At 51.2% G+C, this 19,442-nt stretch overlaps 1 protein-coding gene across 1 annotated transcript in view; it reads left to right on the forward strand.

Moving 5' to 3' along the window:
• GRIK3 (glutamate ionotropic receptor kainate type subunit 3) overlaps nt 1–19,442 on the forward strand; it is a 238,019-nt gene that overhangs the window by 157,655 nt on the left and 60,922 nt on the right. Inside the window, exons 4-7 of the mRNA XM_024252633.2 lie at nt 3,450–3,631; nt 6,025–6,078; nt 15,832–16,005; nt 16,598–16,741. Of these exons, the coding sequence (XP_024108401.1) occupies nt 3,450–3,631; nt 6,025–6,078; nt 15,832–16,005; nt 16,598–16,741 (554 nt within the window). The remainder of the gene's footprint in view (nt 1–3,449; nt 3,632–6,024; nt 6,079–15,831; nt 16,006–16,597; nt 16,742–19,442) is intronic.

Genomic DNA, 19,442 nt, shown 5'->3' on the forward strand with positions numbered 1-19,442 from the left:
TAACCACCTCAAAAACTCAGTGGCTTAAAATAATAAGCATTTGTTTAACTCACAAGTCCTCAGGGTCAGTGATTTCTTGAAGTTGGCTAGGTCGTTTTTCTGGGCTCACCTGGATCACTCACCTGCTTGGGGGTCAGCTGGCTGTTGGTTGATCTAGGCTGGCCTTGACTGAGATGCAGGTGTATTCAGCTCTCCACCTGTCTCTCATCCTCCAGCAGGATAGCCCAGCCACATTGTCATGACAATTGCAGAGGGGCAAGAGAGCAAACCCAACGTACAATTCCATTTCAACTGTTTGCCTGCATGGTACCTGCCAACATCCCACTGGCCAAAACAATTCACATGGGTGAGCCCAATTGGAGGGCCCTGCAAAGTTACATGGCAAAGGGTGTGGTTATAAGGAGAGGTGAAGAATTGGGGTCATGGCTGCAATCTCCCCCAAGGGGAATGGCTATTGAGAAGGCAGCCAGTGTTTGCCCCACGAGCTTTGTGCCTTATCTATTCTATGCATAAAGACAAACTCATCTTGAGGGTGAAAGGATGGGATTAAACAAACAAACAAACAAAAACCTGGGATGAAGAAAAGGGCTACAGCCTAGAAGCCAAAATGTTGTTGGGTCTCTAATTATGATTCCATAATCACTTAACCTCTGTGGTGTTACTTAACCTCTGTGGTCCTTGGGATTTTTATCTGTAACATTGGAATGAAAATCCTTGTTCTATATGCCTTCTAGGATTGGGAGATGGTTAAATAGGGTAATGAATGCAGAAGCACTTTGTGAGTGAAAAGCATGATTCCAACAACCATGATTCACTGCAGATATTTTAAGAGAGATTGATTAGGGGAGCAGCCAGAAAGGAAAGCTCATCTCAGGCAAACAAAGAGAGCCTAGTCCTCTGTTGGAGTGGGCTGAGAGGAGCCTCTGGTCTCCTTTGGGAATACACTGATGGGAAGGAGGGCTGACATTTGCTGCTGGAGAATGTGGGTCACCATGCATTACACAGGGCGATGTGCTTGGCTGACAAGAAGGCCCTGGTGGCCTCTGCTCCAGCATCCAGCCTGTCCCAGTCCTCATAGCCTGAGTCCCCAAAGCCCACGTGCCTGCTGATGCTGCACATAAGTCTGAAAACCAAACAGGGAGGAGCAAACTGTGTACCCTGGACCTCACAGGGTAACAGATATGAAAGGGAAGCATCATTCAACCTAATCAAGAATTTCTGGGATACGTTGGGAGGGGGATAGCCTGTGTGTGTGTCTTGGGATAGCTTGTGGCCTCTCCCTTCTATGTGAAGGTCAACTGATAGCCTCTTCCTCCTCCCCATCAAGTCTGGTATTAGGAAGCACAGGGCACCTGTTTGATCCGGACCACTCCGGGACTACATAGCCGTCTCCTAACTCCAGCACATGGGTTTGAGTCTTCAGTGGGCTGGGGGTTCCTGATGCCCAGTCATGGCAAAGGTTGTGTGGAAGCTCTTTAGGAGGCTTAGGCTGCAAGCATACATTTCTGTCCCCAAAGCAAAGTGAGATGATGGACACCAATCAGATTGCTTTCCTGATGTCCAGCCCTCAGGAATGGGAATAACTGCTGAACAGACTCAGGGATGTGTACCAGAGATTGTTTTGGAAACTGGGACTCTCTGCCGGAAGGCTTTTGGAGAGGGCTATCTGAGTGGGGTCAGGGGGACTCTTTCCAGATGGAGTAACAGTTGATTGCAAACTTTAATCCAGTGCAAACTGGCTTAAGCAAAAAAAGTTGAGGGGCAGCAATTTGGTTTCCTTTACTGGAAAGTTTGGAGCTAATTTTAGCTTCAGGCACCATTTGATCCACAGGCTGAAGTGAAGATCATTAGGACTTCTTTGCTACTTGTTCTCTCTGACATCTGTCCTGGTGGAATCCTTCTCAAGGTCTACGTGGGGACCCTGGACTTACAACCTCCCTATTTGAAGTTGAGTGAAAAAGGGAGTGTTTCTCACCCTCTTTTTGCGCCAGTTGTTCTAACACAGTTTCTGGGAGTCGATGGTATTGTACCTATCTCTGAGTCAATACCTATTCCCAGGCTGGGGCCATGCGCTTTGCCCCTAGAGCTGACGATGGACCCCTTCTGAGTCACAGAAACTAAGAGTGGGGGAGGAGTTTTTCCCCAAAGGAAAATCGAAGTGCCATTAGTGGTGGGGGGCAGGGGTGGGACATGCTGTGTGGACTGTGTGGCCAGGACCAGACACTGAGTCCTGGGGATGACTAGGGACCAAGCAGGCAGGAGGGGATGGCCCTCTTGGGACCTGGCCGTGTGCTGGCTCAGCTTCTTCTTTGGAGGGGAGGAAGGGGCGGGAAGTATATGGAGAGTAACAAGCAGGCTTGCTCCCAGGCTATGTAGAAAGAAGTCAGCAAAAATGGACCTTGAAATAGGGACAGAAACGAACTTAATTAGACCTAAGTAAGCCATTTGTCTCCAGGAAATGACATTCAGTTTTCCCTGGAAGTCCCCAGATTAAGTGGTTTTACAAAAATGCCAACCAAGGTAGAGGATAGATTTTTCAGTGTGGGAGGAAAAAAAAAAAAAAACACAGTAAGTCAATCCAACTATGGAAACTTTTGTTGAGTACCACCTGAGTGCCAGGCCCTGTGCTGGGGGTGGTGGGAACCCAGCCCCAGATATCAACGTGCTGGTGGCAGGATGAGGGGAATGAGGTGGGGCCAGAGGAGGCCATTGCTGAGGGAGGAGGCCACTGAGTTGGAGGAGAGGGTGATCTTTTCTGGACAGAGCAAAAGAGGAAGTCTTCATGGAGGAGGTGGTTGCACTAAACCTGAAAAAGTGGGTAAGGTTTACCAAGGTAGCCTGCCCTTAGTGGGGATGAGGGGGGAGACACAAATACCTCCTGGCCTTACCCAGCCCAGTGGTTGGTACAGGTTAATACCACTGAGGCTGGAGCTGCCTTTTGTGCCCATATCCTGGAAGCAGCTTGCTGGAGATGTTGAGGGAAATCATGTCCCATGTCTCACAATGTTGGGGGTGGGTACAGAAGAAGAAGGGTGAACTCTGATTTAGGCCCTGAAGGCTTTACACCCATTCTGGGTTAGAGAGAAGCAGATGGGTGTGGTCAGTGGGAATTTGCTCTCTGTGCCTACTTTTGAATCTACATATGTGTGTACATGCACCACTGTGTGCACAGGCCTTAATCTACATATACACACGTGTTGATAAGCCCAAGTGTATTCCTGCCCATATCGACAGGCACGTGTGTGTAGCCATGTGTTTGTATGTGCACACCCACCTGCTCTCCAGTGTTGTCCATGCATGTGCACAAGTCTCTGTGGGCCACGTATCTGTCCGTGTGTGTCTGCAGACCTGTGGCCATGGGCATGTGTGTGCACCTAAGTCCAAGTGGATGCCTGGAGCTGTGGATACATGCGGTACACGTGTGTCTTTTGTGCTCCATGGCCCCTCAGGGCTCATCCGGCTGCAGGAGCTCATCATGGCCCCATCGAGATACAACATCCGCCTGAAGATCCGTCAGCTCCCCATCGACTCTGACGACTCGCGCCCCTTGCTCAAGGAGATGAAGCGAGGCCGGGAATTCCGCATTATCTTTGACTGCAGCCACACTATGGCAGCCCAGATCCTCAAGCAGGTGCGTGAGTGCTGGCCACCGGGAGGGATGATTGGGGTCTGCTGGCCACTTCTCCCACGTCTCCTTCCCAAATGTGGGTGTGATGCTGCCAGATCTAAGTTTGACTCCTAGCTCTGCCACTTTCCCGCTGTGTGACCTTGGGTGGTCACTTTGCCTCTCTGAGCCTCATTTTCACCAGTAGCAAAACGGACACTGCAGTCTTTACTCTGTGAGTTGGCGTGAGGACGGATGATCCGCCCAGCCCGGCCTGACGCAGGGAGAGTGCTGAGTAGACACGAGTTTCCATCCCACCTCTGTGCTGGTTGGAGGCAGAGGCTGCCGGGAGGTGCCCACAGCCACACAGGAGCAGAGCACTCCAGGAAGCAGAAAGGCCTCAGATTCTCAGGAACAGCCCCCAGAATGCCTCACCGCCTCTTCCAGTGACTAATTCCCCGTAGCCCACGGCACTTGGTGTTACTCTCCTATTGCTGGGAGGTTTATCGAGGCTCTCGTACCATCTGCTCAGCTCTGCAGCGACAGAGGGGGTGGAGAATGGCTCTCAGTCCTGGATGGGCCTTCGTTCCCAAACACAGCTCAGCATGGCCTGCTGGGGACGAGAGCCAAGCTCCGCCAGTCACCTAAGAAAATAAACAGTGAAATCGCCTACCACCCCCTCCAAGGGTGCCACAGCTGAAACCAAAAACACTGATTTGAGCTGGTGCTTTGTGTAAAAGGCAATTATGTCATCCCAGAAAGCATTTCTAGTGACTGGAGGAGGCATTCTGTGGGGCTTTGACACATGACCCCTCAGGGCCCAGGTGATTTAAGGGGTGCAGGAGGAGACACGCTGAGCCGGGGTGTTCTCGAGGCCTTGAGGGGCTCAAGTCCCATCCTCCAGTTGGGCCCCATTGGGGGTGCCAGGCCTGAATGGCAGCCTCTATCCCTGGCTCCTCACAAAGGAAGCTCCTTTACACCGCACTTAAAAGGCTCATTTGAGGGTTTGAGTTCTGCTTCTGCCCTTTCACGTTGTGTGCCCTGGAGCAAGAGGCCCAGGAGTCATTCCCCTCCTCTGTAGATGAGGTTCATAATCCCCATCTCGTACCGTTATGGAGGCTTCAGTGCAACGAGGAAAACATCAGGAGTTTGTTCTGACACCCAGCAGGCAGTTGACACCCGGCGTTGGGCATCTTTAAAGCTGCTGTCGAGGAAACACACACACCCCAGAAAGCCCATAACCCTCAGCCTCCCGATCAGCTGTGCCCAGTGCCTCTCCTCCCCCCTATCCCCACCCCTACCACCCAGACAGCATGTGTAACAGAAGAATGGTGACAATGACGGCGTTGGTTTACTCAGCAGTTGCTCTCTGCCTGATCCATGTAGCTCCTCATTTATCACCACACTGGGAAACAGGGACAATTCTCGTACCCAATTTATAGGTAAGGAAACTGAGGCTCGAGGGGAAAGTAATGGACCCAAGATCATTCAGGCAGGAAGCCAGAATGGACTCCCAGGTCTGTCTGATTTTAAAACTTCTGGAATTAGAAAATGAATACTCTGAGCTCAGCCAAAGCCAGATTTAAACGAAGTTAAGCCAATCAGCTTCTTGCAGGACTTCTCTGAGCCTTTAAGGTGCTGAGGTGGGCTGTGACTCTTCAAAGGTGGGAGAGAATGGGTAGCATTTGCAAAGTGTACTTGAACAGGTGACATTTTCCCCAGAGCCCTCTGTGGGCCCAGCATTCTGAGGAACTCTGTAGAAAATGCATTATAGTCATTAGTATAATAGATTATAGGCTTCTAATAAAATACATAAACCATAGATAATGTAGACTTCATGATGGCGAACAGTAAGAATTCCACAGTGGCCATGTGGCCTGCTTTGCGGTCAGCCAGGACTAAGGGAGCAGGGATGTCTCAGCCCTTCTTGGGGAGGCTGAAGACAGACCTCCCAGCTCAGGCCTGGCTGGGCCAGGGGGTTAGCAGGGTTGGGGGAAAACGTACTGCCTCTGGATCCGGGACAGGGAGCTCAGCTGAGTGGAGTCCAGGGTACTTGAGAAGGCAGCCTCAGACTGACGCCATCAGCATTTCTCTAAGCGTGGCAGGCCGAGAGACGCTTCCTCAAAAGAGGCAGCTAGACCCCACGGGCCCTGCGGAATTTGGAATCTTTGAAGAATGTGACCCAAAAATCTGCATTTTAATCTGTCCCAGGTGACTTTACAGCACACTCCAGTGTGAAATCCACTGCTGTCTGCCAGGCAGTCATTGTCACTGTTCAGAGGTGGTCTCAGAGGACACCTTACTCCAAGCAGCCAGCCTTCCCCAACCCACTGCCATTCCCGTTCTTAACCCTGGGTGGGGATGCGGGGAGGGCTGCTCAGGGGTTCCCTGCTGATCACTAATGCTCTGCTTTTCTGCAGGCCATGGCCATGGGCATGATGACTGAGTACTACCACTTCATCTTCACCACTCTGGTAATGTACCTCTGGGTCCTGGCACGGGAAAGGGGTGGGACTCTCTTGGATCAAGGTCATTGTGGCTTAGCCTGGGCCAGCCCACTGAAGACAATTGCGGCAGCTTCCTCAGGCTGTAGGGGTGGCCCCAGGTAAGGGCACAAATATGTCTTTGTGACCTGCCCACTTTTGAGAGGCAGCATCATGTTATAATTGAGGATGTGAACTCTGGAGCCAATGTAAACACGAGCTCCTCTGCTCACCACTGTGGTTCCTTGGCTAAGTCACTTAACCTCCCTGCCTCAGTTTCTTCCTCTGCAAAATGGGCTTCTGCCTCCTAGGATTACTGTGAGCACCAAAGGAGTTAATAAGGTAACACGCAGTGCCTGGTACATGAGGAGCTCTGGAAGTATTCACTATTATGATTATCATGGCCCTCGGCTCCTAGCCCACACTTCCCCACGCATATCTCAGGCCTCACGGGAAATGTCGCTTTGGATGCCGTCCACATTCATACTGAAGTCTGCCCACTCACTGTCAGCTAGCCCAGCCCACCTACAGGCTCCAGATGGGTCCTGTCCAAACTCTGAGAACATTTAGGGCCATTTAAACCCATTAGGATAATTAGCTGTGGCCTGAGTTCAGCAGAATAAAGAGATTCCTGTGCCAAAAGGGTACCCACCCTGAGCCTCACTGCCTTGCAGATAGACATCTTCAGACTCTGCTGGGGCCCTGGGCAGACTATTCCACCCATCCCAGGTCTGGGGCGAGTGACAGCCTCACTGACCATCCTGTTGCTTTTCAAAAAGCCTCCTGCAGCATGTGTCCGCCCAGCCACTGCAGCCCTGTAGGCCTCTAACCATATTCATTCGTTTATCCAGCACCCAGCTAGCTCTCCCTACCCAGCACCTAGGACCCCCTGGGTTCTGAAGGTCTGGTGGAAGGCGGGAAGTTCGAGGCAGTCTTACAGAAAACCAGATACTTGAACTAGGCCTCGAAAGATCCATAGGAGTTCACCAAGAGAGAAAGAGGAAGGACATTGTATGCAGAAGGAACAGCGTAAGCAAAGGCCAAGAGGCAAGTTAGCTCTTCACGGTATGCAGGAGCTGGCTTGATCCAGCGGGCGAGAGCCAATTGCATTATCTCCTCCTAATTCCATGTCATGTTGGTAGCTTGAAATCACTGTGACAGGAGCGCTTACACAATGGAAGTGAGCAAATGCTACAAATAAGAGCCGCCTTCCCCAGAGAGCTGGTTATTAAGCACTTATCCTCCCTACAGTCCCTCCCTCTGCACTCTGTGCCCACAGCAGAGCTCAGGGGCCACCCTGCGATTCTCCTGATCCAGGGCTCAGACCTGGGGACCTGCCAGGAGCCATGCTGGGAGAAAGGGATCCTGGAAGCTGGCGAATGAGATCAGGCAGGGTGAAGCCAGCTCCCCTGAATCCCTTCTGGATTTCTGCCCACCTAAGCTGGCTTCCTCCTGCCATGCTGTCTCCTGGAAAGTCAATGGAGGCTTAGCATGAGGCTACCAGACCCCTGAAACTCTACCTCTGTCTAGGGCTGAGAGCAGGGCAGAGGAGCAAGACTGGGAAGGTGGGGTGGGGCACATTCCAGGGGTCCACAACTTTCTCCCCACTCATCCTGAGATCTCAGGGTGCTGAGAACAACTCCTGGACCCGGGGACACTAGGATCCTCTCTCTAAGACCTTCGATCTTGACCCCAGTGGCCAATGGCATTAATGTGGAAGGTACTGGGGTCACTGGGGTGGTGCCTTCCCCAGAGTCTTGTCCTGGAAGGTCAGCCAGGCTGCAGGCATGAGGGGCCAAAGCTTCAGGCCCTGCCATTTTACCAACTCAAGGACCACCCCCCGGCCTTGGAATGAGGCTTGAGCCAAGCAGAGATGCTTTTAATAGGATATTTATAGCTGGGACTTGGAGCAAGGCCCAGAGGGGGTTTAATCACAAGCCCTATGCGGACAGAGTGGGTGGCGAGGGCAGTACTCAGGGTGGGTGAAGGAGATAGGAAGATTTTATTCCTGCTGTGACCACACCCAATTCTACTGGAACCTCCCAATGTCCCAAGGCTTTCTGCTTGGTGGCTCCATCTTATATTCTGTATTGGATCCATCTCTGTACACCCCTCCCACCCAAGTGCCTAGCTCAGTGCCCAGAACCTTAGAGAGCATTCTTTCTCTCTTCCCATGGGCAGACCTTAGCTGATTGGCCAAGAAGTAGTCGTCTGTCCCAAGGGTGGTTTCTGCAATCTTGCTGGTGACATAACCCCCACCCTGGGAGCATTTAGCATGTGGGAGCTAGTCATTTATTTGTCACCAAGACTGGAAATTAGTGAGTGGGGATCAGGGATGCTAGACATTCTGTGATGGGCAAGATTCTGGAGATGAGTCGTCCAGCCCCAGATGGCTATGATGCCGCATTGAGAAACACTGACTGATGCTCAGCCAGTCCACAATTGGACCTGGGAAAGTGGGTGATCATCAGAGAACGAGATGGTGAGAAGAGACAGAGGAGGAATGGACGGTCAATTGGGATATGATGTACCCAGGGCAGCTGTGGTGTGCTAAAGTCTCTAGGGAACAGAGACTAGCCCCGGCCAGTGTCCATTTTTCTTCATTTTCTTAATCATTCATTGATTCATTTATCCAGCAGCTATACACAAATGCTCTCCAAGGTCCTGGGCACTGCACTAGGCACTTGGGTGGGAGGGGTGTACATAGATGGATTCAACACAAAGCTCACAAGCTGGTGGCTTCCTTCGTGTATATAAGAAACAAGAACTGTGCCCAGTTAACCTCTCTGTCCCCAGCACCCAAATAGAAGCTGGCACATGGTAGATGCTCATTAATGTCTGGATGGATGGACGGATGGACGGACGGACGGCTGGATGGATGGATGGATGGATGGATGGATGGATGGATGGATGGATGACTGCAATGCAATGTGGAAAGTAATCCGTGAAATTGTCAACACATCATCATAGCAGCAGTCAGTTAAAACCACTCTGATCCCAGTTGGCCTGAGTTAGAATTGAGACTCTTCCACTCCCTTGGGAAAGTTACTTAACCTCTCTGTGCCTCATTTTCTCATCTATACAATGGTGACAGTAATATTACTACCTCACAGGATTGTTATGCTGAGTGCATTGACGTCATAAAATGCTTAAAAATGCTTAGAACAATGCTTGGCACTTATTACTGTGTAAGTGTTAAATAAACTAAATATCCTGCTTTTGTTTTCTGTGTGCTCAACATACCCCATCCCATCCAAAATTCAGAACAACTTTCCAAGGGACATAGACTCTCCCAGTTTTATAGAAACGTGGAAACTGAGGCTCAAAGTCACTCTGCAGGAAAAGAGCAGAGCAAGGATTTTTTCGCAGCAGGGAGCTGTCCAGCTCCACAGCCCTCTGCTGAAACCTATCATGCTGAAAGTCCACACCAAGTGTTCCCTGGCCTCCTCTGGCTGGCTCAGATTCCACACAATGCCTAACCATGTTGGTTCAGGTGTGGTAATTGAGGTCAATGGGGAAATGGAGCCTCCTGAAATCCCAGCAGGTCCCATGCTTCACCAGTTCCAAATCTCTCTGATTTTAAGGCTGGACATTGTGGCTCACACCAGTTATCCCAACTCTTTGGGAGGCCAAGGCAAGGGGATTGCTTGGGGCCAGCACAAGACCAGCCTAGGCAACACAGTGAGACCCTATCTCTACAAAAATAAAAATATTAGCTAGGCATAGTTGGGCAGGCCTGTAGTCCCAGCTACTTGGAAGGCAAACTAAGGCAGAAGGATTGCCTGAGCCCAGGAGTTAGAGGCTACCGTGAGCTATGATTGCGCCGCTGCACTCCAGCCTAGGGGACAGAGCCAGACCCTGTCACTTTAAAAAAGAAAGCAAGAAGAAAGCCCTCTGATTTTCCTCTTTACACATTTGAGGCCAGCAACAGGGCAGTTTGCACTCCCCATTGACTGGTGGGGAAACATGGCATCAGGCACTTCCCAAAGTTTCATAGCAGATCAGTGACAAGAGGCCTTGGCTCCTGACTCCTGGTCCTGTCCGTGGCTGTTCCAGCTGACTGTCCTTCCTCCCCACACAATCTGAGGGTCAGGAAGAATGGACTCTTCCAGGGAGGCACAGCCCTTGCAATACACACAGTTCTGCAGTGGAGTATGGGGTGGGGTCTACCAGAGTATCTCCCAGCAGAACCCCATCGGTCGGAGCACCGGCTGTGTCCCCCTGGTCCTCTCCCTCAGTCATATCCTGCTTCCGGTCTTCAGGATCCTCTTCCAGCCCTGTTGCTGAGGGCTCTACCTCGTGATCCTCCCTCTTTGTGCCCATTGGTCAGTTGTGGCTTATTTGGGAGGACAGTGGCATCTGGCATTTATCTCCTTCCCTTTAGGAAACCCACATCACCAACTCTTCGCCTCTAAAAAAAATTCTCCAAATTTGCTTCTTCCATGCAGAAGACATTTTAATTACCCCAGCTGCCATTATCTGTTCCAACCAGCTTTGAGCCATTCCCAGATAACCTCGCATTAATCAGCCCCAGCTGAGCCCCTGGTACATGTCATGTGTAGGTAAAAGCCTGGAGGTGAAAAAAGAATTATAATAAATTAATAGATAAGCAATCATAATTAATGCCACTTCCTGGCAATAACAGTTATATCATGGGGAAGATATTTTCATCTGTCATTCCTTAAGGCGATGTTTTCCAAGCTTCAGCTCCTACCCATTCAGACCCATGGGGTGCTAATGAATTAGTCTATTATGTTATGCTGAATGTTTCTAAAAGGTCCCTCGTCGATACTGAATTCAGTGTGTCAACATTTGGCATCGAGAACACAACTTTTTGCCAAGCAGCAAGGTTGCACACAGTTCACAGTGTACAGCACGTGGGGTCTTGGCCCTGGGCAGTCTGAACAACAACAAAAAAAAATTGGAACTGGACAAAAGAGCCTCTTCACCAGCTCCCGATTGTCATTGTCCTCGTGTCACGGGGATGGAGGCATTCTGTGCCACAGGCCCTACAACACTTTGCAGCTAAGCCCAGGCTCAGGGGTGACAGGGAGGAAGGTCATCCCAATCACTGCCACCCCAATCTGCCCCCTCCCGGGCTGTGATCAGCTGCAGCCTCTGTGTCAGTCTCAACAGACCAAATGCTGCCTCTGGAGACCAGAAGGGCTGGTTCCACCAGCACCCAAGCCCCCACCAAGGCCAGAGATGCTGCCCTTCACACTGAGTCAGGTTGGCCTCTGGTTACCTAGATGAGGGTAAATCGAGTTATGGAGGCCCTGGGCAGTCTAAAACTTTGGCATCTTTCAAGCCTTAGATATCAGGTTAACACTAAATTGGAGAAGAGGCTGAACGCCATGCAAGGAAAGGTGAGGAGGGCGCCCCCTGTAGGCAGAGCTCAGCTTCTCTTCCATGGCCGCAGCAGGTCAGCCCTGGCCCCAAACTTGCATAACACCACTGTCCAAAACGAAATCCTTCCAGCTCCCCAGACCCTCCTGGTTGAAAGGCAATTTGGGGAAGATCTCATCCTCCACCCCAGGCAATTTATCAACCCTCTCCTAAACTTCCAGTCTGTAGATAACCCCGAGTTAATTAGCCCCAGCTGAGCCCCTGCTACATGTCACGTGTAGGTAAAAGCCTGGAGGTGAAAAAAGAATTATAATAAGTTAATAGATAAACAATCACAATTAATGCCACTTCCCGGCAATAACACTTATACCATGTGGAGGGTATTGGGTTGGCGACATTAAAATAATAACAAAAACCACAATGACTTTTGCACCAACCTAGTATTTTCATCTGCCCTTCCTTGAAGCTGCCCCTGAGAGGAGGATGTGAAACACTTGTCGCTACATTCCAGGCTCTTCTCAGTGATGTTTAAGTGCCCCAGGAGCCACTCAGTTGGCTGATCCTTCTTTCCACTTTGGGTAACAGGAATATTCAGCCCATAGCTCACAGGGGAGACAGACCCAGACACAAGCAGTTGTTACCAGTGGCATGAAAGCCCAGAAGTCTCAGGATAAGAGCAGAATCGCCTCTGACCCACTCTGTTGTGCATGTGTACAGGAGCAATCAGGAGGGGCTTCCTGGAAGAGGTGACACTTGAGCTGATTCTTGGAGAATAGCTCACCCAAGAGAGGTCAAGAAGACAAGCATTCTTGACTGGAAATAGAAGGCATACAAAGGTGCTGGACAGAAGGATGAGAAACAGGACAAAGGAGACAGGGGCCAGTGAGACTGGGAAAATTAAGGCCTGAACTTGCATCCTGGGACAAAAAATTTGAGAGGGTAGGAAGGAAAGTGAGGCTGGAGGGGTGGAGAGCTTTGGAAAACTGTACTAAGGAATTTGTACTGTATTCTGGAAAGACTACAAGGAGTCATGGAAGTATTTGAAGTGTGGAAATGACAGGCTTGGATTTATACTTTAGAAAGATCCCTCTAGTCCCTGTCTGGAGGGTGACTGCCCTGGCAGTGGGCATGAGTTGGGGGCCAGGCAGTCAGAGCCTCTGGGTAGGAGGAGATGCGTCATTATAGGGGAGAGGGAGGGCTCTGGAGCTGGGTAGCCTGGTGTTGACTCTGTCACTCCCCAGTTACGAAACCTTGAGCAAAAGGCCTAATATCTGTGTGGTTCAGTTCTTTCCTCTAAAATGGGGTGATAATAACACCATCCTAGTAGTGTGCCCATGTGAATCAATGAGTTAATACAAGTAAGGTACTTTGAACAATGCCTGCCATTCTGAGATTTGTAGGTGCTCAGTAAATGTGAGCTGACTGTGCTTGTTCTGATATTGCCAAGATGAGTAAGGTAGGAAGATCCCAAGCTATGTCTGCCCTGGGGGCTGTACCCAGTAGCTGTCACAACCTGCTGCCAGACGAGGCAGAACATAAACATGTGTCAAACACATACGTGATGTTTGATATGTCCCAGACATGTTCTAAGGACATCTACAAACTCACTTCTTTTCCCTGACAACTCTATATGGTAGGTGGCATTATCAACCCCATTTTGCAGATGAGGCAACTGAGATGAGGAGAGAGGGTGAAACTCGAGCCCAGGTGGTCTGGCCCATGTCTGGCCGCCTCAGGGAGCCGCCCTGGAGGAGCCGAGGGAGGGAGACCTCTTCTGGGATGTTTATTCTCTCCCCTCTTTGCTGCCCTTCTCTGATTCGAGAGGCATCCTGATCTAAACCCAGACCCATCTGTGTGTGTTTCTCAGTCACGAGTAATCACTTAGATTAGTGGCTTCTCAAAACACAGACTCCCCAGGCTCCACCACAGACTATGCATCAGAGTATCTAGGTGTGGTTCATACTCTACAAAAATAAAATCCCCAGAGACAGCTCTGATGCATGTCTTGTCCTGGACACCCACCGGGGACATAGAACATAGAGGGTTTGGAGTAAGACAATCAATGATGCATCAGTCAATGTTTAACAACCAGCTCTCTGAAAGGGAGAAAAAAGACAAAACACAGAAATCCTGATTTGTAATGCTTGCAAATTTCCATGGTACAAATACTCCTCCCATGGCCAGCACCAAGCTAGCCATGTAATGTCACTGAAGGTGGAGTCGGGAAGAAATGCTAACATTCAGCTCCCACTAGCCAGTGTGAGCCAGTGGCAGCACACCATTGAAACAGACCTGGGTACAAATTCAGCTCTGACTTGTATGAGCTGTGTGACCTTAGGTAAGTCACCTCACCTCTCCAACTCTCTTTTCTCATCTATAAAAATAGAATAGAGTGCTATTCAATACCTCCTTCACAGGGGGCTGTGAAGCTGAAGCCATGGAGTCATTGTGCAGGGCTGAGCACTGCCTCCCCCCACTCCCTACTGACACTGGGACCACAGAGACACCCTCTGGCCATCTCAGAGGGAAGCCCCCATCTGCTGAGGCCCCTCCCTCCTCTGTCACCCACCCTCTTCCCCGTCCCAGATCCTGACCTAGAATCAAGGCCATATTTATTTGGGCAAGCTTGGGACCAGACTTTCTTGCCTGGGCTTAAGTCTGCTCCAAACCCCTTCCCTAATCCCCAAATCATTGAAAGGAAACCAACACAGTGCATTCCAGAAGGAGGTCACTTTGGGGGTGCAGGAGGAACGGGATAAGTTTAGTGCCCATTAGAGACATCTCAGAGACCAGAGGAAGCCAGTCCAGCGTGAAAGGTCTCTAGGCTTTATCACTCATCATCCTTCCATGAGTCATTGCTGATTTCACCAAAGCTGCAGCTGTGATGGGGCTGGATGCTCCCCATGATGGTGGCAGTCACAGAGAGTCAAGCACAGCCCAAGTGTGTCCCCAGCCTCTCCCTCCCAGCACCAGATGGAATGACTAAGTGGGGAGCCCAGGGGAGAAGACAGGCTGGGGGCCAGAAGGAGGGCAGCTTAGTGAGGGGAGAGTGTGGGAGAGTATAGACAGTAGATGAAGAGGAGCTCAGACAGTGACCTCAAGACTCAGTTTCCCCACTAGTGGGATAGGGCCAATCTAGACTGTGCAAGTATATATTTCAAAAAATCAAAACCATGAGTCTTATGCAAATATAGAAGGAACATGCGTCAGAGATGGATTCAACTCACTAACGAGGGAACCAGTAGGATGGAAAAGCTGACTCAAGGAGCATTTGAGGAATTGTGTATTTATAGGTATTTCAGGTGTGGTTGTGGGGAGCATAGACTAAGACTTCTAGGTTGGAGAGAAAATGGATTAATGTCCTGTAAGGCAATAAAACCACAACCTTGGGGAGTATCTCATCTATTTGACAAAATTCTGCAAATTAACCCAGAGTCTGAGCTTTTAACAAGTAGCTGACAATGAAGTCAAACCCAGGTGCATTCTCCAGAAGAATGAAGTAATCCTGGTGAGCCTGGTAAACCGTGTTTCATTGTCATGTTGCAAAAACACACTGCTCCCCTTCTGCCTGATTTCCAGGTTTGGGGTGGTTTTCAACAGGACAGAGCTCAGCTTTGTTCCTCACTCCCACCTGCCACGTCCTCTGCTGCCATCTCTCCTAGCTTAGGGACACCTGGCTTCTCCCTCCACCCCCTTCCCCTCTCTGCCTCCTTCCTTCACCAGCCCACCCTGCCCCCAGAGCCAGAGCTGCAGGGCAGGACTACAGCCAGCCTCGCCTGCATTGAGACCCTGTTCTCCTGGACCCTTGGCAGGACCTGCCTGGCCCACGACAGACAGGCTGACCGCTGCTCAGCTGCTCCTAGGAGGCAGCGGATGAGGAAGTCCTGGCTGGGATCGGGGGAAAAGGGGGAGAGAAGAGGGCCGTACTTTTTGAGTCCTAGGCAGAAAAGACTATTTTTAAATATCCTCTTCTAGGGGATAAAATGCTCCCTTCAGCCTCCCTCTGTGTAACAAGATGCCAGAACTAGTAGGTCTCCCCTTTTGAAAGGAAGCAGCATCATTAAGCTTCCTCTGTGTGTGAGGCTGGGTATTTTATGTGAACTATTTCACTGGGTCCTAGAAAGGGGATTGGACCCCATTTGTGAATGAAGAAACAGGCTGAGATCCCCTGGTTAGCATGGGGGATCAGTTGCCCAAGTTCTGAGTCAGACTCCAGGCGCAGTGGTCCTATGGGTGCCCATGTGACTACCCCGATATCCCGCACCCCTTCTACAGGGCTTTGCAGGGAGCTGCAACCTCAGGCCCTGGGGCGGCCCTGATTAGGGAGCGGGTAGGAGGTGGGGCTGGAGTTCTCAGCAGTGAGCATGCCTTGGTTTACACAAACCTCTCTCTATCCAGGATCTCTACGCTTTAGACCTGGAGCCCTACCGCTACTCAGGTGTGAACCTGACAGGATTCCGGATTCTCAATGTGGACAACCCACACGTCTCGGCCATTGTGGAGAAGTGGTCCATGGAGCGGCTGCAGGCAGCTCCCCGGGCCGAGTCTGGCCTGCTGGACGGAGTGATGATGGTATGGCAGCTGGGTGGGGCGAATTCCAGGGGCTTCCCACCTGCCTCCCTTCTTTTCTTCTCTCCTTCTTCTTGTTTCTTTCTTCCCTCCACCACTTCTCTTCTTGAGACCTTCCATGTGTCAGCCAGACCCCAGGCTAGGGACTGGGGACACAAACGTGAAACAGACAGACCCTCCCCAAGGGACCCATCTGATGGGGATCCAGACATGTAAGCAAAAGGTCACAGAGAACAGGAATAAGGCCCAGAGATGCTGGTCACAGAGGACCTCAGGCTGTGACACACAGGTGTGAAGGCCAAGAAGGCAGAAAGAAGTAGTTGTGGTCAGGGCCTAGGTGGCAGGGGTGGGGTGGGTGCACAGGAGAAGGTCTGGGCTGCAGAGGGGGGTGCTCAGGATGTTTGTAGAGCAGGAGAGTCAGCCAAGCCTGGCCACTCCTCAGAGGCATAGACAGAGTCACCTCCAGGGCCTCCGGGCCTGTTCGCTCACCAGGACATCATGCACCTGTGGCAGGGGAGGAGAAGGGAGACAGGGCAGGGTGGGCTGAGGACTGGAGGGCCTTGGGAGCGGCTCTCAGGCAGGCCCTTCCCTGCAGACTGACGCAGCCTTACTGTACGACGCCGTCCACATCGTGTCCGTGTGCTACCAGCGGGCGCCACAGATGACCGTGAACTCCCTGCAGTGCCATCGGCACAAGGCCTGGCGCTTTGGCGGCCGCTTCATGAACTTCATCAAGGAGGTGAGTGCCCCACAGCCCCCACCAGGGTTGTCTCCCCGGGGCTGTGGGCCCTGCAGAGCAGCAGAGTGGTCTGGGAGTCAGGCAGGACTGATTCTCATCCATGTGACCTCGGGCAAGTTGCCTCATGTCTCTGAGCCTCAGTTTCCTGTGTGAAAATGCGCTCCATAGCACCAAGCTTATGGCATGATTGAGGGGCACGTGGTAAGTGCTCAGCAGCTGGTCAGCATTACCAGCGAGATGCAGCATGGGCTTGAAAGTACAACAGATGAGGGTGTTTGCTTCCTCGCTGTATGACCTTGGGCGAGCTGGAGAGCCTTGCTGAGCCTCAGTCACCTCATCTGTGAAATGGGTATATGAAGCATAACCTACCTCGTGGGCATGTGAGATGAAGTTAGACATTGCGTGGAAAGTGCTTAGTGCAGGAGGAGGGTCAATACATAATTATCAGCCCCACAAACTCATCTTCACATCATGGGCCCAATGACCAACTTCCCAGCCAGCACCCCCACTGGGACCCACCTCCCCTGGTGCCAGCTCTCCTGTGGAAAACCCCATCAATGGAGCTGATTCTAGAGAAACCAGAGAATATGGAACCTGTCCTGCTGCCAAGACCATGGAACACACAGTGCCTACTTTTATTTCAAAGGCTTCTCCATCTGCCACTGTCCTTGTAAGCTTTGGGTGGCAGGGCTTATTGTCCCCATTTTATGGATGGGGAAAATTATGGCCTGAACTTGCATCCTGGCTCTATTACAACTAGCTGTGTGACTTTGGGTGAGCTGATTAACTCTTTGATCTTCAGTAGGGTATAGTGAGTGCCTGCCTCAAGGCGGTGTTGGGAAGACAGTGAAAAACTACGTGCAAAGCACCTAACCCACGACCTGGCCAGAGTCAAATCCCAGCAGATGATAGACAAAGACAGTTCAGGAGTATGAGATCTAGGCAGTTATCCTCGGCCAGAGGGAGTGACCAGGTCCAAGGCAACACCAAGGGCAGTGGGGGAAGCCCTCTAGAAGGACTCCGGATAGAAAGGACAGATGAGCTCTCCGTAACAATCACAGCGGGCCGGAAATGAAGCCGGCTGCCTTCTTAGGAGCGCACTCATTTATTCAATCCCACTTTGTGACTGGCAGCTGGGTTCCAGGCTCCTAGCTATGCCCTGGGGGCCCAACAGAGCTAAAACAGACTCGCCTGTGCACACGCAGATCCTAGAGAGGGAGGCATCAGGTCACAGCACTAAAGGAGAGAATCCCATATGCAAATAAAGGCAGCTCTATGACAGCAAACAGCAGAGTAACTCCCCACGTTGGATGGGGGTTGAGGGAGGGCAGCTTCCCCTGACGTTCCAAGTTCACCATTGCTGCTTCCAGATGAGACCAAGTACAGCTCCTCTCACATAGTAGAACAATAAATGTGGATAAGATACAGGCTTTAGGGCACCACACATGTGCCTTTGGATCTCATCTCTACCTCTTCCCAGCTGTGTGGCTTCAGACAAGTTACGGGACATCTCTGAGTCAGTTTCCACACTTGGCAAACTCCACCTCACAGTTATTGTGAGGGATCAATTCAGTGCCTGGCTGTAGTTCCTTCACCCCTAGAAGGGACTCCAGTCCCAGATGTTTCGGTATAGGAGGGCCTGATGATCCCTTCTCATCCAGCTTCCCATCCCTCAAAACTGCACAGGACATCCCATTGTCCAATGCCCTGAGCAGGGCCCTGGCTGGGCGATCATCAGCTTGCTCTCAGGGAACTCTGAGACCTGACTTTCGGCCCCCTGTACCCCCTTCCTCAGCAGTCCTCCTGCTGAGCAGCCGCTGTGTGAGGCCACTGTGAGGGTGTCCCAGGCCACACCTCGGTCCTATTGCTCCTCTGGCTCAATCGGGAAATTTGGGAGCCTTAGGAGTCAGACAAAAGTGACTTGGAAGCTTCACCACTTTTTAACTGCATGACCTCGGACAAGCTACTGAAGCTTTCTGTGCCTCAGTGTCCTCCTCTGTCCAGTGGAGATAACAATAGCACCTTATCATCGGGTTGTACTGAGGATTGGTGAGTTTTGGCACATGTGTCGCACAAGGACAGCGCCTGGCTCGTAGCAGGTGCTGAACAGGTTGGCTGCCATCACTGTTACTTCCACTATCGCTACTGTTATCACTGTGCCTTCCTGTTTGCTAATGGGGTTCCACTACCGGGTCTCCAGGCCACATTGTTTCAGGGACATCCACCCCGTTTACACTTCACCCCTCAACCCTTGGAAATTTTGAGGCTCAGCCGTGAGTCCCTGAGGGGAGCAGATTCACCACTGCTCACCATAGAAAGAGGAACTCTATTCTCCTTCCCAGGCCCAACGAGTGACCCTCACTGCTCACACTCCCTTACAGAACCCTTTCAGAAACATTTATCGTATCTCCATTTTAGGTCCATGGATATGGCTAAGGCCCAGAATAGCCCCGTGGTGGCTGTGGTCCCACAGCTGGCCACAACCGAAGCTCAGATGCCTGCCCGAGCCCAGCACAGTCTTCTGTCAGACCATTTCCAACTTGCCCGTCTCCCCATCTGATTGCATGACACTAAATCATTTTAAAGACTTGGCATTTCCGAGAGGAGCTGGAAAATACCAGGCCAGAGTTCAGAGCGTGTGAAGCATCTTTCATTTAGCAAGTCCTGAGCGGTGGCTAGAGGGGGCGGGCAGCGCAGGAAA

Source organism: Pongo abelii, chromosome 1, assembly GCF_028885655.2.
Source record: "Pongo abelii isolate AG06213 chromosome 1, NHGRI_mPonAbe1-v2.0_pri, whole genome shotgun sequence".
Classification (NCBI taxonomy): Eukaryota; Metazoa; Chordata; class Mammalia; order Primates; family Hominidae; genus Pongo; species Pongo abelii.